Genomic DNA, 20518 nt, shown 5'->3' on the forward strand with positions numbered 1-20518 from the left:
TAAAATATGAGCCAATCAGTTTTCATGACGATAGAATCCATAACTCTCAAAATCTTTCTATGCATAGTGGGTAAAGATTTGTGCTCACACAATAATTTACAAGTCACGTTAATCACATAAACTACATTAGACAAATCATGTGCGACAAGCTAACCCAAAAAAGTTTTGGCTAAGAGAAAACTCCTGACTATTGACAAGCGTTCACCTATTCTACCAACTCGGATACTCTCACGACAATTTGAGCAGGTCTTTGTTGGCATGGTAATGCGATATCTAGAGTAAGGAATTCAAATGCACGGTCTGATTCGGCAATCGGCAGTGATTATTAGTAATACCCCATTAAATCTGCTGCTGTGATTTTCATTGTGGAATTGTTCAATTGATTTATTTAATATAATCAGCAAACGAATAAGCTAATCAAGTGCTCTAAAATTTGACCACTTAGCGAAGAATTTATTGAATAAGTAATTTGGTTTTGATAAGCCACACAAAATATTATTCAATACAATTAAAATTTCGGATTTTATACCATAATGGCATAATATAATGTATTATTTCATATCCTTGTAACATGCATGCGCATACATCTTTCAACTAGACATTATCAATTATAATATGATGATATATAAACACGACATTCAAAACCAAATAGTAAATTAATACTTTAAAGGAAAAACTTGTGAGACTATCTCACGAGTCGTATTTTATAAGACATATATCTTATTTGGGTCATCCATGAAAAAATACTATTTTTTATACTAAGAGTATTACTTTTTATTATGAATATCGGTAGGGATGATCCGTCTCACAGATAAAGATTCTTGAGACTGTCTCACAAGAGAACTACTCCACTTTAAATTATTTATTTTCAAAATTTTTTAATATGTTATAATCATCAATATATTTTCTCTCCTTACACTTGGGAAAACGAATTTCCGTATTTAATTTTGCATTTGGATTGATGAATTTCAAATATATTCAAAATATATTTTTGTTGTTTTAGAAAATCAAGACCATAAATTCAAAGTTCAAATTCATTATTACATGTTTAAATAGTGTTTCATGTTAATTTTGAAGAATTTCAAATTCATCCAATAATGATTTTGAAATTCATTCAACTTTGTGTAATTAACGAGTAAATAAGTAATATATAGATTTAAGATCTGATACGTTGTTTCATTATTTACGATAAAAATATAATGAAAATCCTAATTACATTTAGTTTATATTCAATTAAAGTGAGGTATAAAATAGAGTAAATATGGGATGTTAAGAAATTGACATGCGAAAGTATAATATAATCACAATTAAAAGGAAATTAAAAATCAAAGTAAAAAGGAAATGCAAAAAGCCCGCTTAAATATTTAATGAGGTCAACATGATGACGTGGCAATTTTGACTTCTTCATTTTCCACATCTATAAATGGGCATACCTTTGGTCTCTCTCCGTGCACACAATTTGTGTTGGAAGGATCCTTCGTGTTCGTCCCCCGCCCACCAATCTCCATATATTTTCAAATTCATGTTCGCGATTTGGAAGGTTATAGAGTTCACGTACGTGTTTTCTCTTGGTTACTTCACTCTGGTTTTCTTGGGAACTTTTTTATGCAAATTTATGATTTTCGTTGGGTTATTTTTGTGTTCATGAATTTAGTGTTTAATTGGATTTATGCGTGCTTTCGTGGAAACAAATTGGTCTTGGAAAGGGAAGTTTGAGCTTTTGATGCCGTTGAGTTGTGGGTTTTTACTGAATCATATTTGTGTTCGATTTCGTGCGTTTCTCAATGTCATGGAAGTGAAGAATTTTGGTGACGGGTTTAGTGTGAAAGATTAGTTGAAAATGGTGCGTTATTCAATACATGTTTTCGGATTGATTGTATTTAGAGGCTTTCCTTCAAGAATTGGCAATGGATGATCTTGAGATTTATCCTTTTGTGTATGTAGACTTCAATTTGATGGTTCGGTTGGCTTCTTTTCTCTTCAATCTTGGGTCCTGAAATTGATGATAATGGATTTCCTAGAGCTATATGGTGATGGGTTTAATTTGTTTTGCAGTGTATTCGAGTAAATTTTGAAATGTCAAGGGAAGAAGAGAAGGATCCAGCATCGGTCGGAAGTTGGAAGTCATTCTCAAGGTCAGTTTCATGGACTGAAAGCCAGCCAAGACAGTCGCATGCTAAGCCACTATGGAACAGCAAAGCACGGGCGTGTTTGCCGCCACTTCAGCCTCTTTCTATCATCAGACCGAGTATTGAGAATTGGCCCAAAGCTGGGTTAGATGATCTTGGCATATGGCCAAATCCTCCTCCAACTCCTCGATCAATGACACCCCGTGGAAATTTAACTTCAGAACAACCGCCTCGAGAATTTGATGTTCAAAGAGAGAAGCTTGCCTTTTTTGACAAGGAATGCTCAAGGGTTTTAGATCATGTCTATTTGGGAAGTGAAGCAGTTGCAAAGGATCGTGAAATTCTCCGCCAGAATGGGATCACCCATGTGCTGAACTGTGTGGGTTTTGTTTGCCCGGAATATTTTAGGAGTGAACTAGTGTATAAGACCCTTTGGCTGCAGGACTGCCCTTCTGAAGATATTACGAGTATTCTCTATGATGTGTTTGATTATTTTGAAGATGTTCGAGAACAAGGGAAGCATGTATTCGTCCACTGTTGTCAGGGAGTTTCTCGATCGACCTCATTGGTTATTGCATATCTTATGTGGAAAGAGGGCCGGAGCTTTGATGATGCATACCAGCTTGTCAAAGCAGCCAGAGAAGTTACAGATCCAAATGTGGGATTTGCATGCCAACTTCTGCAGTGCCAGAAACGCGTGCACGCCCTTCCTGCGAGTCCTATGTCTCTGCTTAGGATGTATCGAATGGCGCCTCACTCGTCATATGACCCTCTTCACCTTGTACCGAAAATGGTGTGTGACCCGGGTGAATGGTGTCTTGATTCTCGGGGGGCATTCATTATTCTCATTCCTTCTGCTTTATATATCTGGACCGGGAAGCATTGCTCCCAAATGATGTCAGATAATGCGATGACAGCAACAGCTCAGTTTATCCGTTATGAAATGGCCGAAGGTCCGGTTATAAATGTCAAAGAAGGTGAAGAGTCTTGTGAATTTTGGGATGCATTCAACTACGGAAAGGGTTTAACAGACGATCGCTTTGTAAAGTCTGAGGAACAAAACAGGTTAGTTGAGTCTGACACGGTGCCGGTAACTGCTCCTCTCTGTCTCAGTCAAAGGAAGCATTCTCAGTACGATTTAGACTTCGAAATTTTTTACCGAGCACTTGGTGGCGGGTTTGTACCACCTTTTCCAGTATCAGAAGCAGGGTCAGAGACATGCCTACCGGCAAAAGAGAACGATTGGAACAGATCGAGGAGAAAGTCTGCCAGCAATATAGATAAGGAATTTCTCACCTCTTCAAAATTGAACCCCTGGTGCCTTAAAAACATGTAATGCACCGGATTCCATTGATATCTGTAAAAAGTTCGATGAAACAATTAATTAGCCACAAGGCGTCTTCCATTGTGTTTGAGAATGATCCAGAAACTCTGCCTAAATGTTTTTCTTTTTTTTCTCTTGGTTCAAAATCTCGTTTCTTATTGCATCTTGATAAAGCGTAAATGATACCTTCTTTTCCATTTTGTAATTTACTTTTTAACGTACCAAGGTAAACTAACCTAATGAAGCTGAATAAGATGAAAATTTATTGTTTGCAATAAATATATTTCGAGTACGAGTTAGATTTGAAACTCGAAAAATTTAAATTGAATGTTCAAGTTTTATTCGAATTAGAATTCGGGTTTGAGTTTGATTCGAAAGATTCGAACATGTTCGCAAACTATTCGAGCTATTGCTCGAAAATAAATAATCGAAATGTTTATTTACTTTATATATATATATATACATAAAATAAAATATTATATTTATAAAATTTGAAGTTTCGCAAATTTTAAAACAATATAATTTGGACTTGAAAAATGTTTGAATATGTTTGACCTGAGCTGGAATTCGATAAATTCAAATATGAATATAATATTTTTCGAGTCAACTCAATTCGTTTACGCCCCTAGGCTACTTGGCATGTTCTTGATCTTTGCATTATCAAAAAGTTGTTTTGACTGTTGATTTCAAATTTTCTGCAACATTAACTACATTCAAGGAAGACTTAGTCTTTTAGGGATCCCTCAGCGCTGACCAGTTGGGACTGTTTTTTGTTGGAATTGTCAACAGATTCTATCTCAGGCTCCTTTGTTCAATCGAAGAAAGAAGTTTCCCTGTAACAGTATGAATAGCTCGCTAGGTACAATTTTACACTTTATGTTAGTTTTGTAAGCATACTTGAACTTTGTTAGCACTCGGTTAAACATCTTGGTAACATTTCAAATCGACTATCATGACAGTTATATCATCCAAACTCCCTCTTGTCACAGCTAGGCTCACTAGCTCCTTGCAAGCTGAAAGAAGCACAATACAAGCTGGTTTTTCCTCAACCAAGTCTACATTCTCGTTTTGTGGAAATGGATTCTTCTTTATCTTCATTTGCTGCACACTTGAAATTCTTCGAATCTTTGATGGAGGGCTTCGATTTTCATTACAGTATTCATCGTCATGATCATCAAGTTTTTTCTGGTAGACTGAAGACGTTTTATGGCACGTATGGTGTAGCATCCTCTTCGATTTAGCCAGTGAAACTCTTGGTGATTTTGTCACATCAATGGGACTAGTGCAAGGACATAAACTACCCCAGATCTCCGGTGCCGATCTCACAACTTGCTTCGTGTTAACAGAGCATAACTTCGTCACAACGTCTACTGGTTCTTGATTGTTAACCTGTTATTCATTACATTTGATTAATCGACGAGTGAAAACCTAAACTGAATTGTCAAAACTTGGTACGTTGGATCAAAGTTTGCTTACCTCTTCCCAAAGCCCATCAGAAGCTAAAATCAGAAAATCCATATCTGGTTTAGATAGAGAAATAAAGGAACGGGAAAATGGCTCTGTAAATTGTAGTCCTCTTTTCTATATCAGTTAGGTCAAAAACAGGAGTTATATATTTACAATTACCAAGGATAAAAGAGTAAAAAAGAATAACAAGTTAGTTACAACGGAAGATAAATCTAGGGGCTTCTAGATGATGGAGTTGTGATCTTCTGCATGTGTGAGTATATGGCTTCTTGTGTGGTCGGTTTCTGATGTTCCTTAACATTCCCCCGCAAGGTCAGCGTTGGTTTGTCCAGAATGCTGAGCTTGGATCGAAATCGATGAAAATTGTGATAGGCTAATGGTTTTGTGAAGACATCTGCAATTTGATCAGAGGAGGGAACAAACTGAACATTGAGTTGCTTAGCCAGAACTTTCTCACGAACAAAGAAGAGATCTAACTCAAAATGTTTAGATTTAGAATGTAGTACAGGATTTGCAGTCAACGATATTGTACTAATATTGTCACACCATAGGATGGGTGAAACACGGCTGTTAATATGAAGTTCAGTGAGCAGAGACTGAAGCCATAGTAATTCTGAAGTGGCATTTGCAAGGCTACGATACTCTGCTTCAGTACTTGAACGGGAAACAACCGATTGTTTCTTTGAGCACCAGGTGATAGGTGAGTTGCCGAGAAACCAGCAAAATCCAGATGTTGAACGCCTGTCATCGGGATCATTGGCCCAATCCGCATCACAAAAACCATGAAGGGAGAGCTTAGAGACAGCAGTAAGATGAAGTCCATGAGTTGAGGTTCCATTAAGATAACGAAGGATGCGCTTAACAGCCTTCCAATGAGAAAGACAAGGACTTTGCATGTACTGACAAGCTTTATTCAAACTGTATGCGATATCCGGTCGTGTTATGGTGAGATATTGAAGAGCACCCACAATGCTACGATACAGTGTTGCATCAGAAAAAGATTCTGCATCTTTGGAAGAAAGTTTTAACCCAGATACCATAGGAGTGGGTAATGATTTTGCTTTGTCCATATTCGTTTTTTTCAGTAGATCATGTATGTATTTAGTTTGAGACAAGAATAAGCCGGTAGAAGAGGGCCTTGAGACTTCAATGCCCAGAAAATACGAGAGATTGCCCAAATGTTTCAAGGAGAATTTCGAATTTAATTGACATATAAGATCCTGGATTGGAGCAGCCTTGTTACCTGTGATTATAATGTCATCGACATAAACCAAGATATAGATAATCAAACCTTTTGCATGTTTAACAAAGAGAGATGCATCGGCCTTTGATTGGATGAATCCCAAGTGTATCAGGGCAAATCTCAGCTTGTCAAACCAAGCACGAGGGGCTTGTTTGAGCCCATAGATCGCTTTGTGCAGTTGACACACAAGTTGTTTACCATGACAATGTTGTTCGAAGCCAGGAGGCTGCTGCATATAGATAAGCTCATTAAGAGTACCATTGAGGAAAGCATTATCAACATCAAGTTGTTGAATAGACCATCCGTAAGAAAGAGCAATGGTGAGAACAACACGAATTGTGGTAGGCTTTATAACTGGACTGAATGTCTCAGTGTAATCGAGTCCAGCAGTTTGCGAATATCCCTTAGCAACAAGGCGAGCTTTGTACCGGGCCACAGTTCCATCGGGATGTGTTTTGATTTTAAAAACCCACTTGCATCCAATGATTGGTGTGTTGGTTGGTGCTGGAACTAGAACCCAAGTTTTATTTTGGATTAAAGCGTTGTATTCAGCTTTCATAGCATGACACCAAGCTGGATGTGCTAAGGCATCATGTGTAGTGGCTGGTTCATGTAGAGATGTAAGTTGAGAAGTGTACACCTTTGGTTTGAAAGTACCTGCTTTGGACCGAGTGACCATGGAGTGCACATTCGTAGGGGGAGGAACAGATTGCTCATCAGGGGAAGAAATAGGGAGGGAAGGTGATGAGTTTGAATTGTGTGCTGGAGGTGAAAAGGAAATCTCGGAGGTGTTGTTGGGAGGGGCAGGAGTTGGGGAGGGTGAGTGAAATGGAGAGTGGAACGAAGAGGTGACAGGAAGAATTGGTAAAGGAAGATTGGAAGTCTCTGTATGAAGAGATTTTTCAGAATGAGTAACGAGAAAAGGAAAAGAAGACTCGTCAAACTTAACATGGCGAGAAATGTAGATACAACCATCTTGACTGAGGCATTTATACCCTTTATGTTTGTTGCTATAGCCAAGAAAGGTGCATGGTTTAGACCTAAACTCAAGTTTATGGGCATTGTAGACTCGAAGATAGGGAAAACACAAGCACCCAAAAACACGAAGAAGGGAATAATCTGGGTCAAGATTAGATAATTTCTTGAGAGGAGCAGCTCCTTGAATGGCAGAATTAGGAAAACGATTAATGAGAAAAACAGCGGTGGAAAAAGCATCGTCCCAAAATTTTATATGCATGTGAGCATGAGCAAGGAGAGAAAGACCAACATCAACTATGTGACGGTGCTTTCTTTCGACAACACCATTTTGTTGTGAAGTGTGTGGACAAGAGAGAAGATGATGAATCCCATATTTTTGGAAGAAGGGAATTAACGGTCTATATTCACCACCCCAATCAGTTTGAAGAATTTTGATTTTGGTATCATATTGTAGTTCAGCATGGGTCTTAAATTGTTGGAAAATTTGGAACACCTCAGATTTAGCTTTGAGAAAGTATATCCAGGTGTATCGACTATAGGCATCCACAAAACTGACGTAATATTTAAAGCCATTAGTTGAAGTGGTGTAAGCAGGACCCCATACATCAGAATATATTAACTGAAGTGGCTTGTTGTAACAGGTTAAGGACGAAGGAAATGGAAGGCGATGACTTTTGCCTAATTCACAAGATGGGCAGAAAGCAAATTTTTCATTTCTTGAGAAAGAGATATTACAATTGGATAAAATGTGCTTTACAGTGGAAAGCATAGGATGGCCTAATCTATAATGCCATTGATTAAGTGTTGAGGGTGCCACTTCAGTTAGTTGGTGAAACTTGTTCACTTGATTGAAGAAAGAGACCGCTGGGAAAGGAGGGGTATGCACGCTGGTAGCAGAGTGAGTAGATGAGCTAGCTGGTTTGCCCAAGGGGAACTTATAAAGGCCTTCATGTAAGGTGCCTTTGAGGAGGGTGGTTCCCGTCGCTAGGTCCTTCACAACACAAAAAGAGGGATGAAACTCAAAATAGACATCATTGTCTTGAGCAAATTTGCTAACGCTAAGCAAGTTTTTTGATATATGAGGGACTCGAAGAAGATGATTCAAGAATAATGTGTGGTTCGAATCATGAGTCAAAAAGGATGAAGAACCAATATGAGTGATAGGAAAACCTGTTCCATTCCCCATGAGAACTTTACCTCCGCCGGTGTATTCAGAACTGAGAGCCAGGTTAGCGAGATCATTAGTGACATGGTGAGAAGCTCCAGAATCCGGGAACCACCAGTCATCATTGAGATTCGCTGAGTTCGCCACAGCCACTGCAGCAGTTGGTGGTGTTTCAGACTTATTAGAAGAAGGATGTGTGTAGTGATTTCCTGAATTTCGTGGCTGTGAAATGAATTCCTTGTCAAAACGATAATAGCATTTCTCTGCAATGTGGCCAGAGTATCCACAAATCTGACAAATAGGACGATTGTTGCTATTAGACCAGCTTCGTCGACCACCCCGCACAAATCGTCCACGACCTCTGCCACGAGAGGGAGAGCTATAAGATGATGATGATGGACGACCTTTGCCAGGAGTGAAAGTAGAGAGGTTGGCTGTAGGTGTGGTGCCATCCACATTGACAGTGTATGACTCAATACGCCCTTCATGAGATAAAAGAAGAGCACTAACCTCTGAAGGAGAAATTTGTTCAACTCGAGAGGTGACATGAACAACGACCGAGTCGTATTCCATTCCAACACCACCCAAAATGTAGAGAACCTGATCATCATCTGATATATGGTGCCCGCACGCAGCAAGTGAGTCAACATAATTTTTCATTTTGCCAAGATAATCCTTCATGCTAAGGCTGCCTTTCTTGAGGGTCTGTAGTTGGAGTTTGTATTGCATCATTCTCGCTTTTGAGCGAGTAGCAAACAGGGTAGAAACTCGAATCCAGACTTGAGCAGACGAGGAACACCCAATCATCTGACTCTGAATTCCTTCGGTCATGGAGGCCAGAAGGAATGAAAAAAGAAGTTGATCCTGCCTGGACCAAGCAAGGTGAAGAGGATTCGGAATATCAGTGCCATTTTCACCGGGTATGATGCTGGGTGGGATGGGTGATTGAGGATCGAGATACATATCAAGACCCAGTCCTCGAATTCCGGCCAGCACTTGGAGCTGCCAGAGGAGAAAATTATCATCGGTGAGTTTGGTGGGATTGATTTGGTTGGAGGGATTTAAGATCATGAGGTTAGTGTTGAGATTGGATGCTGTGACTGAGCTTGATTCTCCATGTGAGGTGGCTTCCGCCATTAATGCTCTGATACCAAGATAGAGAAATAAAGGAACGGGAAAATGGCTCTGTAAATTGTAGTCCTCTTTTCTATATCAGTTAGGTCAAAAACAGGAGTTATATATTTACAATTACCAAGGATAAAAGAGTAAAAAAGAATAACAAGTTAGTTACAACGGAAGATAAATCTAGGGGCTTCTAGATGATGGAGTTGTGATCTTCTGCATGTGTGAGTATATGGCTTCTTGTGTGGTCGGTTTCTGATGTTCCTTAACAGGTTTTAAGTGCAAAATCTTTGTATCAGGCTCAGAGATCACCCAGTCTTTCAGATGGGCATCTCCAATACTTCTTGAAACTGCCAGTGTTCCAAGGACTCTCCAAGCTCCACGATGGAACTCCACGTATCCACCCTGTGTCGAGATTCGAGAAAGGGTCATAGGAGAAGTTAAAACTAAACAAATCTACATCCAACGACACTAGAAAAACTTGAGTTTTCATTGTGTTTGCCTTGCCTTATCCTCTATTCTTCGTTGTTCATCCTCACGAGTAGGGCAATGATCGCTTGTAAGACCTTCCGCTATTCCACTCCTACTCAAAACTGCTCTGCAGTCTCCCAAGTTCGAAACTAACAATTCCTGTCCTTGAATCAACGCAGTTACACAACATGTACCACTACGGAATCCCTGCGAATTTGGCTCCTACTCGTTAAATTTCTTTATTGTTATCCAAAAGGAAAGAACGAACTCTGACCAAATCGCACAGTAGTGTTTTTGCTTGGACTTTTTCCAGTAAACTTTGGGGAACAACACATAGTAATTGCCATCAAAAGTTGGCATGTTGAAAAAGTCGTCGTTTTTCCATTTCTTGATTACACAGTCAAATTCTTTTAACAAGATCGCAATTACCAAGTACGATGAGAACACAAAATATTGGATATCTTGATAAAATATTACGTCTGTTGTAAAAGATCAAATCTGTCAGATGTTACCTGCTTCAGAAATTCATCGTCTGTTTTCAGATACCCATCTTTAATTGCTTCTTCTTTTGTTTCACTTTCAGAAGCATTCTCCAACATTTCAAATATACTAAAATGCAAATTCTCTGCCACAAACTCTGCAGCCTTGCTTCCTCCATGCCCGTCATACACCCCAAAAAATTCATGCAGCTCTCACATATCATAAGTTCTTCCAACGCATACATCTAAGAAAAATAAATGAATCAACTACCCAAACCAGTGATCTATCAGGAGAGAAAACAAATCCCACACTTTATATTTGATTCGTCTGTAACTCGGTTTCACCTCAAAAACATACTCATTCAGGTTGGTCCACATGAATCAATCGGATTTAGAGAGCAACATTAACAACTTATGCCAGTCAGGTAAAAACAATAAATACAAGCAGGGGCGGAGCCAGGATTCAAAATTACCTGGGGCTGGCTCCGTCTCATACTATATTTAAATCTTCAACTTGGAAATTTATTGTAGCTGTAAATACATTAAATCGATAGTGGTGCTCAACTGTGATTGAATCATTTTTTGGTAAGAACGACCTGTACCAGATTTTAAAAACTAAAACCAAAATTTCAATTAAACAAATTGATTTTTTAAATTAATTGAGCTCGATAAGTTATATTGGTTGAAATCGATATTTTGTTCACCCATAGACTGAATTGATGTATGGCCTTATCTTAATTCCAAAAAAGATTTTTAAAATTTTTTACTCTTAAGAATCATTGCGGTCAAAAGCCAAAGTCAGTTCACATCATTTAAAACCAACAGTAAAAAAATAATAATGAATATTGACAAACATCAAAGAATAATATGGACATTAATAGAAAACAAAAAACTTGATACATCATTTAAGTCATTATGCACAAAATTCAAATCACTGCTAAATCATATAATATCACATACTATGATTCACATGAAATTTTTTCATAATTTCTCAACGTCATTACTTTATTTTTCTCAAAATCAATTATGATAAACATACAATACTTCATACTAAAAAAATTAAAATTCTATAAAACTTTTAGTATTAATGAAATTAAATAGAGATATAATAAAATATGTAGTAACTGCATAATTGTATTATCATATTAACTAAATTTAATATATTTGTGTGATATTGTAAATATAGTCTAAAAATATGTTTGAGACTTGAAGCTAATTTTAAAAATCAACTTACATTAAGTTCTTAAACCTTTTGAGCAAAATACGAGTGAAAGTCAAATTTGATTATAGGTATTTACAGAAGATCATTTTAAAAAATTACGCATAGTTAACAAAAATTCTTCAAATTTACATCATAAAGTAAAGGTAACAAAACATAAAAATAAAAAAAAATACAGAAAAACTAAAAAAAAAAATTGTAAATTTAGGTGGGACTGGAGCCCATCCTAACCCAAGGGTGGCTCCGCCCCTGAATACAAGCAAGATCTCATTTTGTCACTACCTTTTTAGTACCATCCTTCGAAGGAAAAATCTTGTGGGCATCTTCCATGAACTTTTTTTTGCCCTTCAAAGAATAAACACCGACCCCATAATCAGATAAACATTCATCACCACCGACGCCTTCCTCTTTAGGCTCACATTTCTTAAATATATGATCAGTAGAGATTTCCTTCAAAACATCTGGGATCTCAATCTTGGGGGTTCTCTTTCTTTTCAAAGAACAGGAAATCAAACCATCTGAGTTTGGCCTACAAATGTTTGCTCCTCCTTTACTTGAAGAAAAAGATGGATTCATCGCATTCATGGATACTTCACTGGTCTCAGTGCTTGGTGCAATCATGGTAATGTCTCGAGAGAAGGAAGATAATAAGTGGCGCAGAGGTAGTTTTTTTTTTTTTTTTTTTTTTTGTAATTATTATAAATACTAGTACAACGACGCACACGTTGCGTGCTTGTACGTTATGTTTTTATAATTTATTTGATTTATATTTAAATGAGGATCAAAATATATTTATAAGAAATAATGAGTGGCTACATTATAATTTTGATATATGAACTAAAAAATAAATTAAAAAATAATAAAAAAGACCCAAGCAAAAATTGAACCTACAACCTCATGATTAAGAAACATAGACTTTATCCACTAAACTACATGTGACTTGTTTTTATTTTTTAACACTTTATTAATATATATAATTAGTAATGTAGAGAGTGAGGGTGAAGGGTATTTTAGGTATTTCAAAAAACAGACAAGGAAGTTACTCTAACCTACTCAGCCTTAATAAATAGTAAGAGATGTTTAATTTTATTATTTATTTTAAAATGTTTATAAATATATTTAATTTTATTATTTATTTTTAAATGTAAATATTATTTCAATAATTAAGGAATAATTTGATTTAATTATTTATAAATAATATAATTTAATACAAAGATGTTCACTTAGCACTACAAAATGCTTTAGTTGATATTTTTGGATTAATATAGTCATTCAAATATTTGAAATTGTATTCTTATTTGAAGTTGTATCTGTAATATATTAGATTTTGTATTCATATTTTTCTATTTAAATATTTTTCATATATTTATTCAATATTTAAATTTATTAATAATATAATATTAATTATATAATATAAAAATTAATCATAAATAAAAAGATAATAATTAATATATGTAAAATAAAAAGAATATTTTGAGAATATTTTTTGAGTAGGTCTCATGTGAGATCGTCTCACGGATCATAATCTGTGAGACGGGTCAATCCTACCCATATTCACAATAAAAAATAATAATCTTGGCATAAAAAGTAATACTTTTTCATGGGTGACCCAAATAAGAGATCCGTCTCACAAATACAACTCGTGAGACCGTCTCACACAAGTTTTTTGCCATATTTTTTTTGGTGTAAGATTTGAAATGAATGAGTTGGAGATTGATGTGGTATTTGGTACAAAAATCGCATTATTTTAGTTTAAAATTTATACCATTATAGATTTTATGGTTGTAGATAACTTTTCTCGAGTCATTTGTATATAAAAGCTACAAATTTTGGTCGGGTCAAAAGACAAAATAATAAATTCACGGCACACTTTGATAGGGTCCAAAGTTGTAGTTTGAACATTTTCGGAGCCGTTGGGAATTAAGGAAAAAGCTCGAGGTATTGTGACACTCATTTTACCCCTTTGTTATTTTACGTTCTCAAAAGTAATAATAATACGGCCCGGCCCATAAGCCCAATGGGATTTTCTTTTTATTTGAGTGAAATAAAAATAAATGATTTCTAGACAATCGAAACAGAGTCGACAGTGATAATCATCGCAATGCTTCTCTCTGCATTCCCTCCACAAAATCTGATAACCAACACCAACTCCAATGACACTTTTGCCCCTCCGTCCCCTCCTAATTACGCCAGACCTCAACCACTAATCCCCTGCCGCGCAACCACCAACACCTCAGCACAGCGGCCGCTTTCCGTCGCCGCCACCTCCTCCACTTCGCTCCGTCATGTGAGCTCCACTTGCGATGACGCGGCAGAGGATTGGGACTCCATGGTGTCATCAGCAACAGCCGTGGCGGCGGCAATTCGTGCTGCGTCCACTTCTCCCGTGGAGTTCGTGCAGAGGATAGAGAAAGGCTCCGGCGAGAAGAACAAAGCTTTCGTGTTGCCCAGTCCGGATTTCCAGCGCCTTTGTGTGGAGCAGCTCGATCTATTTCGACGCATCGTTAATCCCGATGCTGTTCTATCGGTATAGTTAATAATTATTATTATTATTAATTAAAAGTACCACGAGGTCATGGTCTTGTTGAAGTCACTTTGATGAATTTAATGTTGCCATTTGAATGGCAGTTACGCTGTAAAGTACTTTTGCAATTATAGAAGCTGCTCCGATCCAAACAAAATAAGTAATTAGATTTTTTTCGGTTTTTCTTGCACCATTTTATCTTAACTAACGAGTCTTGATTGGTGAGAACTTGGGTATGATACTATGGTTGCTCTTACTTATTGAAATGAAAGCAAGCTAGCATTTTAATTCGACATGTTTTGATTACCAAGTGCCTGGTGAAGATGGATATAGCTTGATATTTGTTTGGAACATAGAAGAGAATCTATAGTTAAGATTGTTATTGCTGGGAGCGAACTTTGTTGGTCTGTCTTCTCGTCCAGTTGGAGAAGGCTTTATTGTCGTGTTGAGTTGCAATTTAGAAATTTTGATTTAGCTATGGGAAACTTTTTTCTTGTAAAGTTTTCTGGCGATGTCGGCCAAACGGTAAAATTAAGAAGCACTATATAGAACAACAGAAATGGGCGAAGAAAAATTTGACATCGGTTATGACTCAGTTGGCACTGTCATTAAATGTTAATACTTGAGTGTTGCTACAAGGTATAGTTCTGATACCAAGTTACTTAAATGTAGGTCTATGTCAGGCCAGCTGGTAGCTATGTCATGGATCGCTTGGAGTTGCGCCTCATTACTTCCCACCCTGGTGTCCATGCGGCTGATATTGTGGTTTTAATTGGTAGCTTTAATGTTCCAGCTGGTTTAAGAATTGCGGAAGCTGCAATTTCAAGTCGAAAGGCATGTATTTTAATGTTGTGACTGTGTAATGAAGGATAGTTTTTCAAGTTGTTCTCCATGGTTTTCTATTATTGTGTTCCTGATATACATTCCCTTCATTCTAGGCAGAGTTTTTTCCTGACCTTGCTGCTGTAGTTTTCCCGATGGTAACACATCCATTTGTTGTGGGCTTCTTAGTTGCTGAACTTCCAAAGATGTCCCTAGAAAAAGAATTGCATGACATAAAAGAGGACCCTTCTCCTGAGAAATCCTTTGTGTTGGCAAACAGCTTGGATCTTGAACCTTTTGGCGTCCCGACTTTAAAGGATGAACCCGTCGAAATGCTGAAATTAACTAGAGAACAAATACTAAATTCCATAAATATCACCAAGTCACTTGCCATGGCCTATGTCATGGATCAGGTAGATATCTTACGCATGAATATGCCTTCTTATTGATATCATTTTTGTTACTCTTCCTCTTAGAAATAATTACATATGCGATCTAGTTGATGCTGAATAAGAGATTCTTTTAGTGTTTCGTGCCTGTTATTTATTTATGTTTACTGTTTTTAGTTTGTTGTGTGGTTGTTTTCCCTTTTGATCAGAAATTAATCTTCTCCTCCAGAAAGCAATGCTACTCCAGCAGTCATCATGGCAAAATAATGTGAGGATGGGTGATTTGGTTGAGCAAGTAAGATGCGCTCCTTTTGTATATTTGTTGTCTTTGGATTTCAAATCTGTCATGATTAGCAATATCGTTATTTTACAGATTCGGAGCTCTCTTTCAAGTGTTAGAACTTTGAGCCAAATGTTATCTGTTCACGTGAGGAAGAGTGAGGTGGGTATGGTCATGAATATGAAACCCTTCTAGAGTTATGTTTGGTCCATTTTTGGATTATTATATATGCTCTTTCTGATTAAATCACGAATATGTGTCTCCAGATTTCTCATGACATTATTGAAGACATTTTAGTGCAAGCAGACCGTATGAGAGATACTCTTCAACAGCTACAGGATGCTGTCTACATGACAAAGGTCTGATTTCTCTTTGTTTGAGTGTCTAATCTCACTTAGTTTTGTCAAAATTCACCATGCATGCTCATTCATCTGAGTTGGTAGCGTTTGTGTTTTAGGAAAATATAATGCGTTATAATAATAATGCACTAAAGAACATGCGTCGGTCAGCTGGTGCTCAGCCCGAGTACATAAGTTCCCAGCTACCCAATAGCCTCTCAACTGAAACGTCCTCCAGCACATCACCAGAATCTAATAGGCGGTTACCAGTAACTTTACCGTCCAAGGACTTGGAGTTTCCCATGCCACCTCTTGCTCTAGCACCCTCACATCATCGGGAAATTAGGTAATCTTGTGTTCTATAAATTTATGGCTTGTTTAGAGATTTTTTTCAGTGTTCTTGCCTGACAGAGTGACTTTTTCCATACCATTTTTCTTGTGAATAAAATTTTTTCTCGTCAAAATGATGATAGAAATCATGAGTGGTTAAAAAAACCAAATCAGAACGGAGTTTAGAAAATAAAATAACAAAAAATGTCTCTTCCCTGCAAGGAAAATTTCATCTGTTCAGATTACCTACACAACTGCAAAGATTCTTGAGGAGCGATGTCATGCCAATTCTTGCTTTTCTGTGTTTTTTTGTTGTTGCTAATTACGGAGCCACACTGTGTCAGAAGACCCTGCAAAGTCTTTGATGTGTTGGAGGATTTGGTTATGGCCATAAAACCTCTTGCAAAGAAGCAGCAACGTGCCGTGGAACTGTGTGATCTTTCGAGGTCTTCACAGGTTGCAGTCGATGAACCTGCTTTGCGGCAGGCACTGAGCAATTTGATTGAGGGTTCTTTGTTGCGCACAGAAATTGGAGGAAAAGTTGAAATTGTGTCCACTGAAACACCAGCAGGCGCCCTTATCATCATTGACGATGATGGACCTGATATGCACTATATGGTAATGGTTTTCTTTCTTACCTACTAGTTGAGTAGATCTTCTTGTTACAAATGTTTTTTTCTATTTGTAAAGACATTCACTCTGTATTGCATTCTTTGCTAGTGCAAGTATCTTGACTTAAAACCTCTCCTTCAATTTCTTTCAGACACAGATTCATTCCCTTGCACCATTTGGAGCAGATCTATTAGCTGGAGATAGAATAGAGGACAATATGATTTGGAACTTCATTGCCGGGTTGACTGTTGCTCGGGAGATACTGGAGAGTTATGGTTGTGTTGTTCGTGTTATCTCCCCAAGGAACATGGAGGCATCACTAGGTGCAGGTGGTAGCCGTATCGAGCTTTGGCTGCCCTTATTCTCTCCGGCATCCGATGCAGCGGGGTTGGCTCAGGATGCCTGAAAAGTAACTAAAACTCTCCGAGCTATAACGATTCACTGCCATATATGTTGAATGATTGGTTATTACAACTCTAGTGACATTTCAACGCCTCACTATCCACAACCCGTAACTCAAAATTTTGCTTAAAAGTATAGAATATTTGTCGATTGGCTTAACAGAGCTAAATTTTCAGTCTATTGGTTACCAACTGCATGTGTGCGTTAATAATAATATATCCACCTTCGATTTTCTTGCATCTCTTCTTTCTTTTATGGTTATTTGGCTTCTATTACACGTTTTCATATGTTTGTAAATTTTCATTGTAGAGTACTTGATTTTGTTGCTGATCACTGTGGTTTCTTCCCAATTATGTTCTGCACTTCAGATTTTTGTTGTTTAATTGATGTAATTTTGTTAAAATTTGCCTTCTCTTTCTTGTCATTCCCAAGTGCCACTGTATTCCTTGATCTTCACCGCGTTATTGCTTCGGAATTCGAAAGAGTACTTGCAATGTCGACCAGCTTCCAGGTTTGTTCGATCCTACCCCTGCGGGCACTGCCTGCAGGAGTCGATCCAAAATCCGAGCCAATTTTTTTTTTTTTTTTTTACAGGGAGGTGGGCCCGGATCACTCATGTGGAGTGATCCGGGCCGTTAATTGCCCGTGCAGGCGGTGAAACAAACCCAGCTTCCATCTTCTTAGTCTGTTATCTCAGACAATATCAACCTCCTTGGTCGTGGCATATGAGTCAAAGGTAGTGACAACAAATGGCTTGTTCATGCTATTCATATGAGTATATTCATGTTCATTTATCAGCACAACACGATTATGATCCACACGTATCATGTGTTAAGTGGATGAAAACACTAACAGTATCTACCAAGCCGAATGAAGTAAAGCAGCTGCAGAAACCCTAGTTATGCAAAATGAAGAACTGTGGCAATGCCCAATTATAATTTCGTTTCTGAAAAAATATACAAGGACAATAATGTAAATTGCGTACCGATATCAAAGTCTAATTTATCTCTGCCCAGAGTTGCGACATCACATGTGCAGAGTACTTGGTCACTAACTTCGATGTAGCCAAAAGAGACGATCAAAACATGAGATAATTTATGTATCATTGTGTATCAAAGATGTGTGAAGCCTGACAAACTTGGATATAAGTGGAATATTTGATACTATCTTTGTGGGTATTGCTCACAAATATTCACATTTTCTCATCTGTCGATAGTTTTTTTTGTTGTTTGAATCCAAACTATGAGTTAAAATCGGAATTATCATATGTTAAGACAATGCTCTTACAATCCGCTCCAATATAAGTGGAGCATACCGAAATTTATTATTAGTTCAATCAAAGTGATCCCGAACCTTCCGCCAGCTACCGTGCCCACCACCACATAACCATGGCTGGACGCGTGGCCTCGGTTCCTTGCACCTGCTCTCAATTCTGATCTCTCCAAATAATTGAGATCGAAAACTTTCTAAATAATATATATTATTATGCAAAATTTACAAAATTAATTTACACGTGGTTGTTATGTATATAACACGTAAATATCTAGCTAGCGATATATCTGAGAATGATCGAGTTGCTCTGCAAGCACATCCTTACACGTGTTGCCACTTGCCCACACCACGCTTCACCATTGGCTTGAACATACAAACCAGGGGGCTTGCTTTATATATAGTGTAACTGGCAACATTTCCCGGAAATAAACATAACAAAACTTATGGGTCTGTCAAATTTTTCCAGTCCATCTGAAGGCATTCTGCCACTGCTAGCTATGAATGCCGTCATGTCAGTTAATGTAGTCAAGGACATGCTGAGACCGTTTCTTCAAGTTGTTGGCGCTGCATCCGTAGATCAAGAATCCGAGGACGAGTATTCCGGCGACGAATCGGTGGCCAAAAGGGTCTCTGTTAAACGTTATAGTTCGAGGGGGAGGAACGGGTATGACGGCGGAAATAAGTGGGCTGTGATCGAGTGCTGCGTTTGCTTGCGGAGGTTTAAAGAGAGTGAGAGAGTGAGTGAGCTTTGTTGCAACCATTTGTTCCACAAGTGTTGTTTGGACAAATGGTTCGACAACAATCACAACACTTGTCCTCTTTGCCGACGTTATGTAATCTAATCAATGCCTTCCATATTGCTTAGCCTTTGTAAGAGAATTAATTATAGTATTTTTCCAAAAAAAAAGAATTTCCAAAAAAAAAAATGTTTTCCATGATAGTGATAATGCTAGTGAAGCATCTACTTGTGCTATTTTTTACGCTTTGTCACAGAGTATACTAACCAAAAGCGTGATTGGAAAAGAGTGTATGGTTAACTAGTTAAAAGCATGTTAGTTAGATGTTGACTAAGTAAGTCAAGAGGTAGTTTTGAGAACATGTATATATACATAGTACACATTGTAAACGTTTACTTTAATGCTGAAGTCAATAAGAAGCTCAAGTATTTACAAAGAGATCTTGATCTGTGCACATATTAACATGGTATTAGAGATTTTTTTTTTGTATACAGGTTGACTGATCAGTTCTTGAGGGATTTTGTGTGTATATTGCAATTTTTTTCTTCGCGAGATCATGGCAAATTCCACGATCCATTGTATTTGCATCCCTCTGATGTTCCAAGTACGTCTCTTGTTGTCGATATGTTGATTGGATCAGAGAATTATAACATCTGGAGCAGAGCAATAAAAATTGCGCTCTATGTTAAGAATAAGCTTTGATTTGTCAATGGAGCTTGTAGAAAACCTGCTGCGAAGTCTCCAACATTGTATCAATGAGAACAATGTAATGTGATTGTATTGGCTTGGATTTTTTCTTCGAGATCTTTGGCGGACTTCTCTACGCGAATGATGAATCAAGCGTTTGGGCAGATCTTAAGGAACAAATTGACAAAATTTGTGGTCTCGAATATGTGCAATTCATTGGGATATTGTTCGATTATCACAAGGATCGATCACCATTTCGGTATGAAGCTCAAGCATTTATGGGATGAGCTAGCTTCTTTGATGACTTCTCCGTCTTGTGATTGTCCTTACTTCTGAGCATATGTTGAGCACGAGCAACAATAACACTTGATTCAGTTTCTCATGGGTCTGAATGACAGTTATAACTAAATTCGAAGTCGGATCTCCACTCCGTCTGTGGGTCGAGCCTACTCACTTGTATGTCAAGAAGAAGCAAATCGAAATGTGTTGGTCTTTCAACCCATATCAGATGCTCCCACAATAGCTAGG

General features: G+C 37.6%; 5 protein-coding genes across 5 annotated transcripts; 3 read left to right on the plus strand and 2 right to left on the minus strand.

Moving 5' to 3' along the window:
• Nucleotides 1-1467: 1467 nt before the first annotated feature.
• On the plus strand, nucleotides 1468-3584 carry LOC140807663 (protein-tyrosine-phosphatase MKP1-like). The gene is given in 3 exon segments (XM_073164613.1): nucleotides 1468-1554; nucleotides 2056-3438; nucleotides 3440-3584. Coding segments are annotated over 2 exon segments (1440 nt in total). The 5' UTR covers nucleotides 1468-1554; nucleotides 2056-2076; the 3' UTR covers nucleotides 3518-3584.
• A 680-nt stretch (nucleotides 3585-4264) lies between these two features.
• Nucleotides 4265-4986, minus strand: LOC140808194 (probable protein phosphatase 2C 14). The gene is made up of 2 exons (XM_073165252.1): nucleotides 4930-4986; nucleotides 4265-4842 (listed from the first exon to the last, which is right to left on the minus strand). The coding sequence occupies exons 1-2, from the start codon at nucleotides 4969-4971 to the stop codon at nucleotides 4372-4374; spliced, it is 513 nt and encodes a 170-aa protein (XP_073021353.1). The 5' UTR covers nucleotides 4972-4986; the 3' UTR covers nucleotides 4265-4371.
• A 4625-nt stretch (nucleotides 4987-9611) lies between these two features.
• On the minus strand, nucleotides 9612-12218 carry LOC140806826 (probable protein phosphatase 2C 14). The gene is made up of 4 exons (XM_073163353.1): nucleotides 11880-12218; nucleotides 10412-10588; nucleotides 9936-10106; nucleotides 9612-9833 (listed from the first exon to the last, which is right to left on the minus strand). Exons 1-4 carry the CDS (start codon nucleotides 12216-12218, stop codon nucleotides 9612-9614), a joined length of 909 nt encoding a protein of 302 aa, XP_073019454.1.
• A 1447-nt stretch (nucleotides 12219-13665) lies between these two features.
• On the plus strand, nucleotides 13666-17644 carry LOC140807250 (chloroplast sensor kinase, chloroplastic). The gene is given in 9 exon segments (XM_073164028.1): nucleotides 13666-14124; nucleotides 14794-14959; nucleotides 15064-15356; nucleotides 15562-15627; nucleotides 15706-15774; nucleotides 15879-15971; nucleotides 16070-16296; nucleotides 16625-16898; nucleotides 17044-17644. Coding segments are annotated over 9 exon segments (1869 nt in total). The 5' UTR covers nucleotides 13666-13698; the 3' UTR covers nucleotides 17299-17644.
• Nucleotides 17645-19009: 1365 nt separating this feature from the next.
• LOC140806827 (probable E3 ubiquitin-protein ligase XERICO) lies at nucleotides 19010-19806 on the plus strand. The gene is made up of 2 exons (XM_073163354.1): nucleotides 19010-19303; nucleotides 19798-19806. The coding sequence occupies exons 1-2, from the start codon at nucleotides 19010-19012 to the stop codon at nucleotides 19804-19806; spliced, it is 303 nt and encodes a 100-aa protein (XP_073019455.1).
• Nucleotides 19807-20518: the final 712 nt, after the last annotated feature.

The sequence above is a fragment of the Primulina eburnea genome, chromosome 12, assembly GCF_022965805.1.
Source record: "Primulina eburnea isolate SZY01 chromosome 12, ASM2296580v1, whole genome shotgun sequence".
In the NCBI taxonomy this organism is placed as follows: domain Eukaryota; kingdom Viridiplantae; phylum Streptophyta; class Magnoliopsida; order Lamiales; family Gesneriaceae; genus Primulina; species Primulina eburnea.

Coding starts and splice junctions, on each gene's coding strand:
- LOC140806826 (XM_073163353.1), bottom strand. CDS start 12,218: ATGATTGCACCAAGCACTGAGACCAGTGAAGTATCCATGAATGCGATG. Junction 10,589..11,879: donor CGAAGGATGGTACTAAAAAG/GTAGTGACAAAA, acceptor GATATGTGAGAG/CTGCATGAATTTTTTGGGGT. Junction 10,107..10,411: donor ACGATGAATTTCTGAAGCAG/GTAACATCTGAC, acceptor CCAAATTCGCAG/GGATTCCGTAGTGGTACATG.
- LOC140806827 (XM_073163354.1), top strand. CDS start 19,010: ATGGGTCTGTCAAATTTTTCCAGTCCATCTGAAGGCATTCTGCCACTG.
- LOC140808194 (XM_073165252.1), bottom strand. CDS start 4,971: ATGGATTTTCTGATTTTAGCTTCTGATGGGCTTTGGGAAGAG. Junction 4,843..4,929: donor CTGATGGGCTTTGGGAAGAG/GTAAGCAAACTT, acceptor AATGAATAACAG/GTTAACAATCAAGAACCAGT.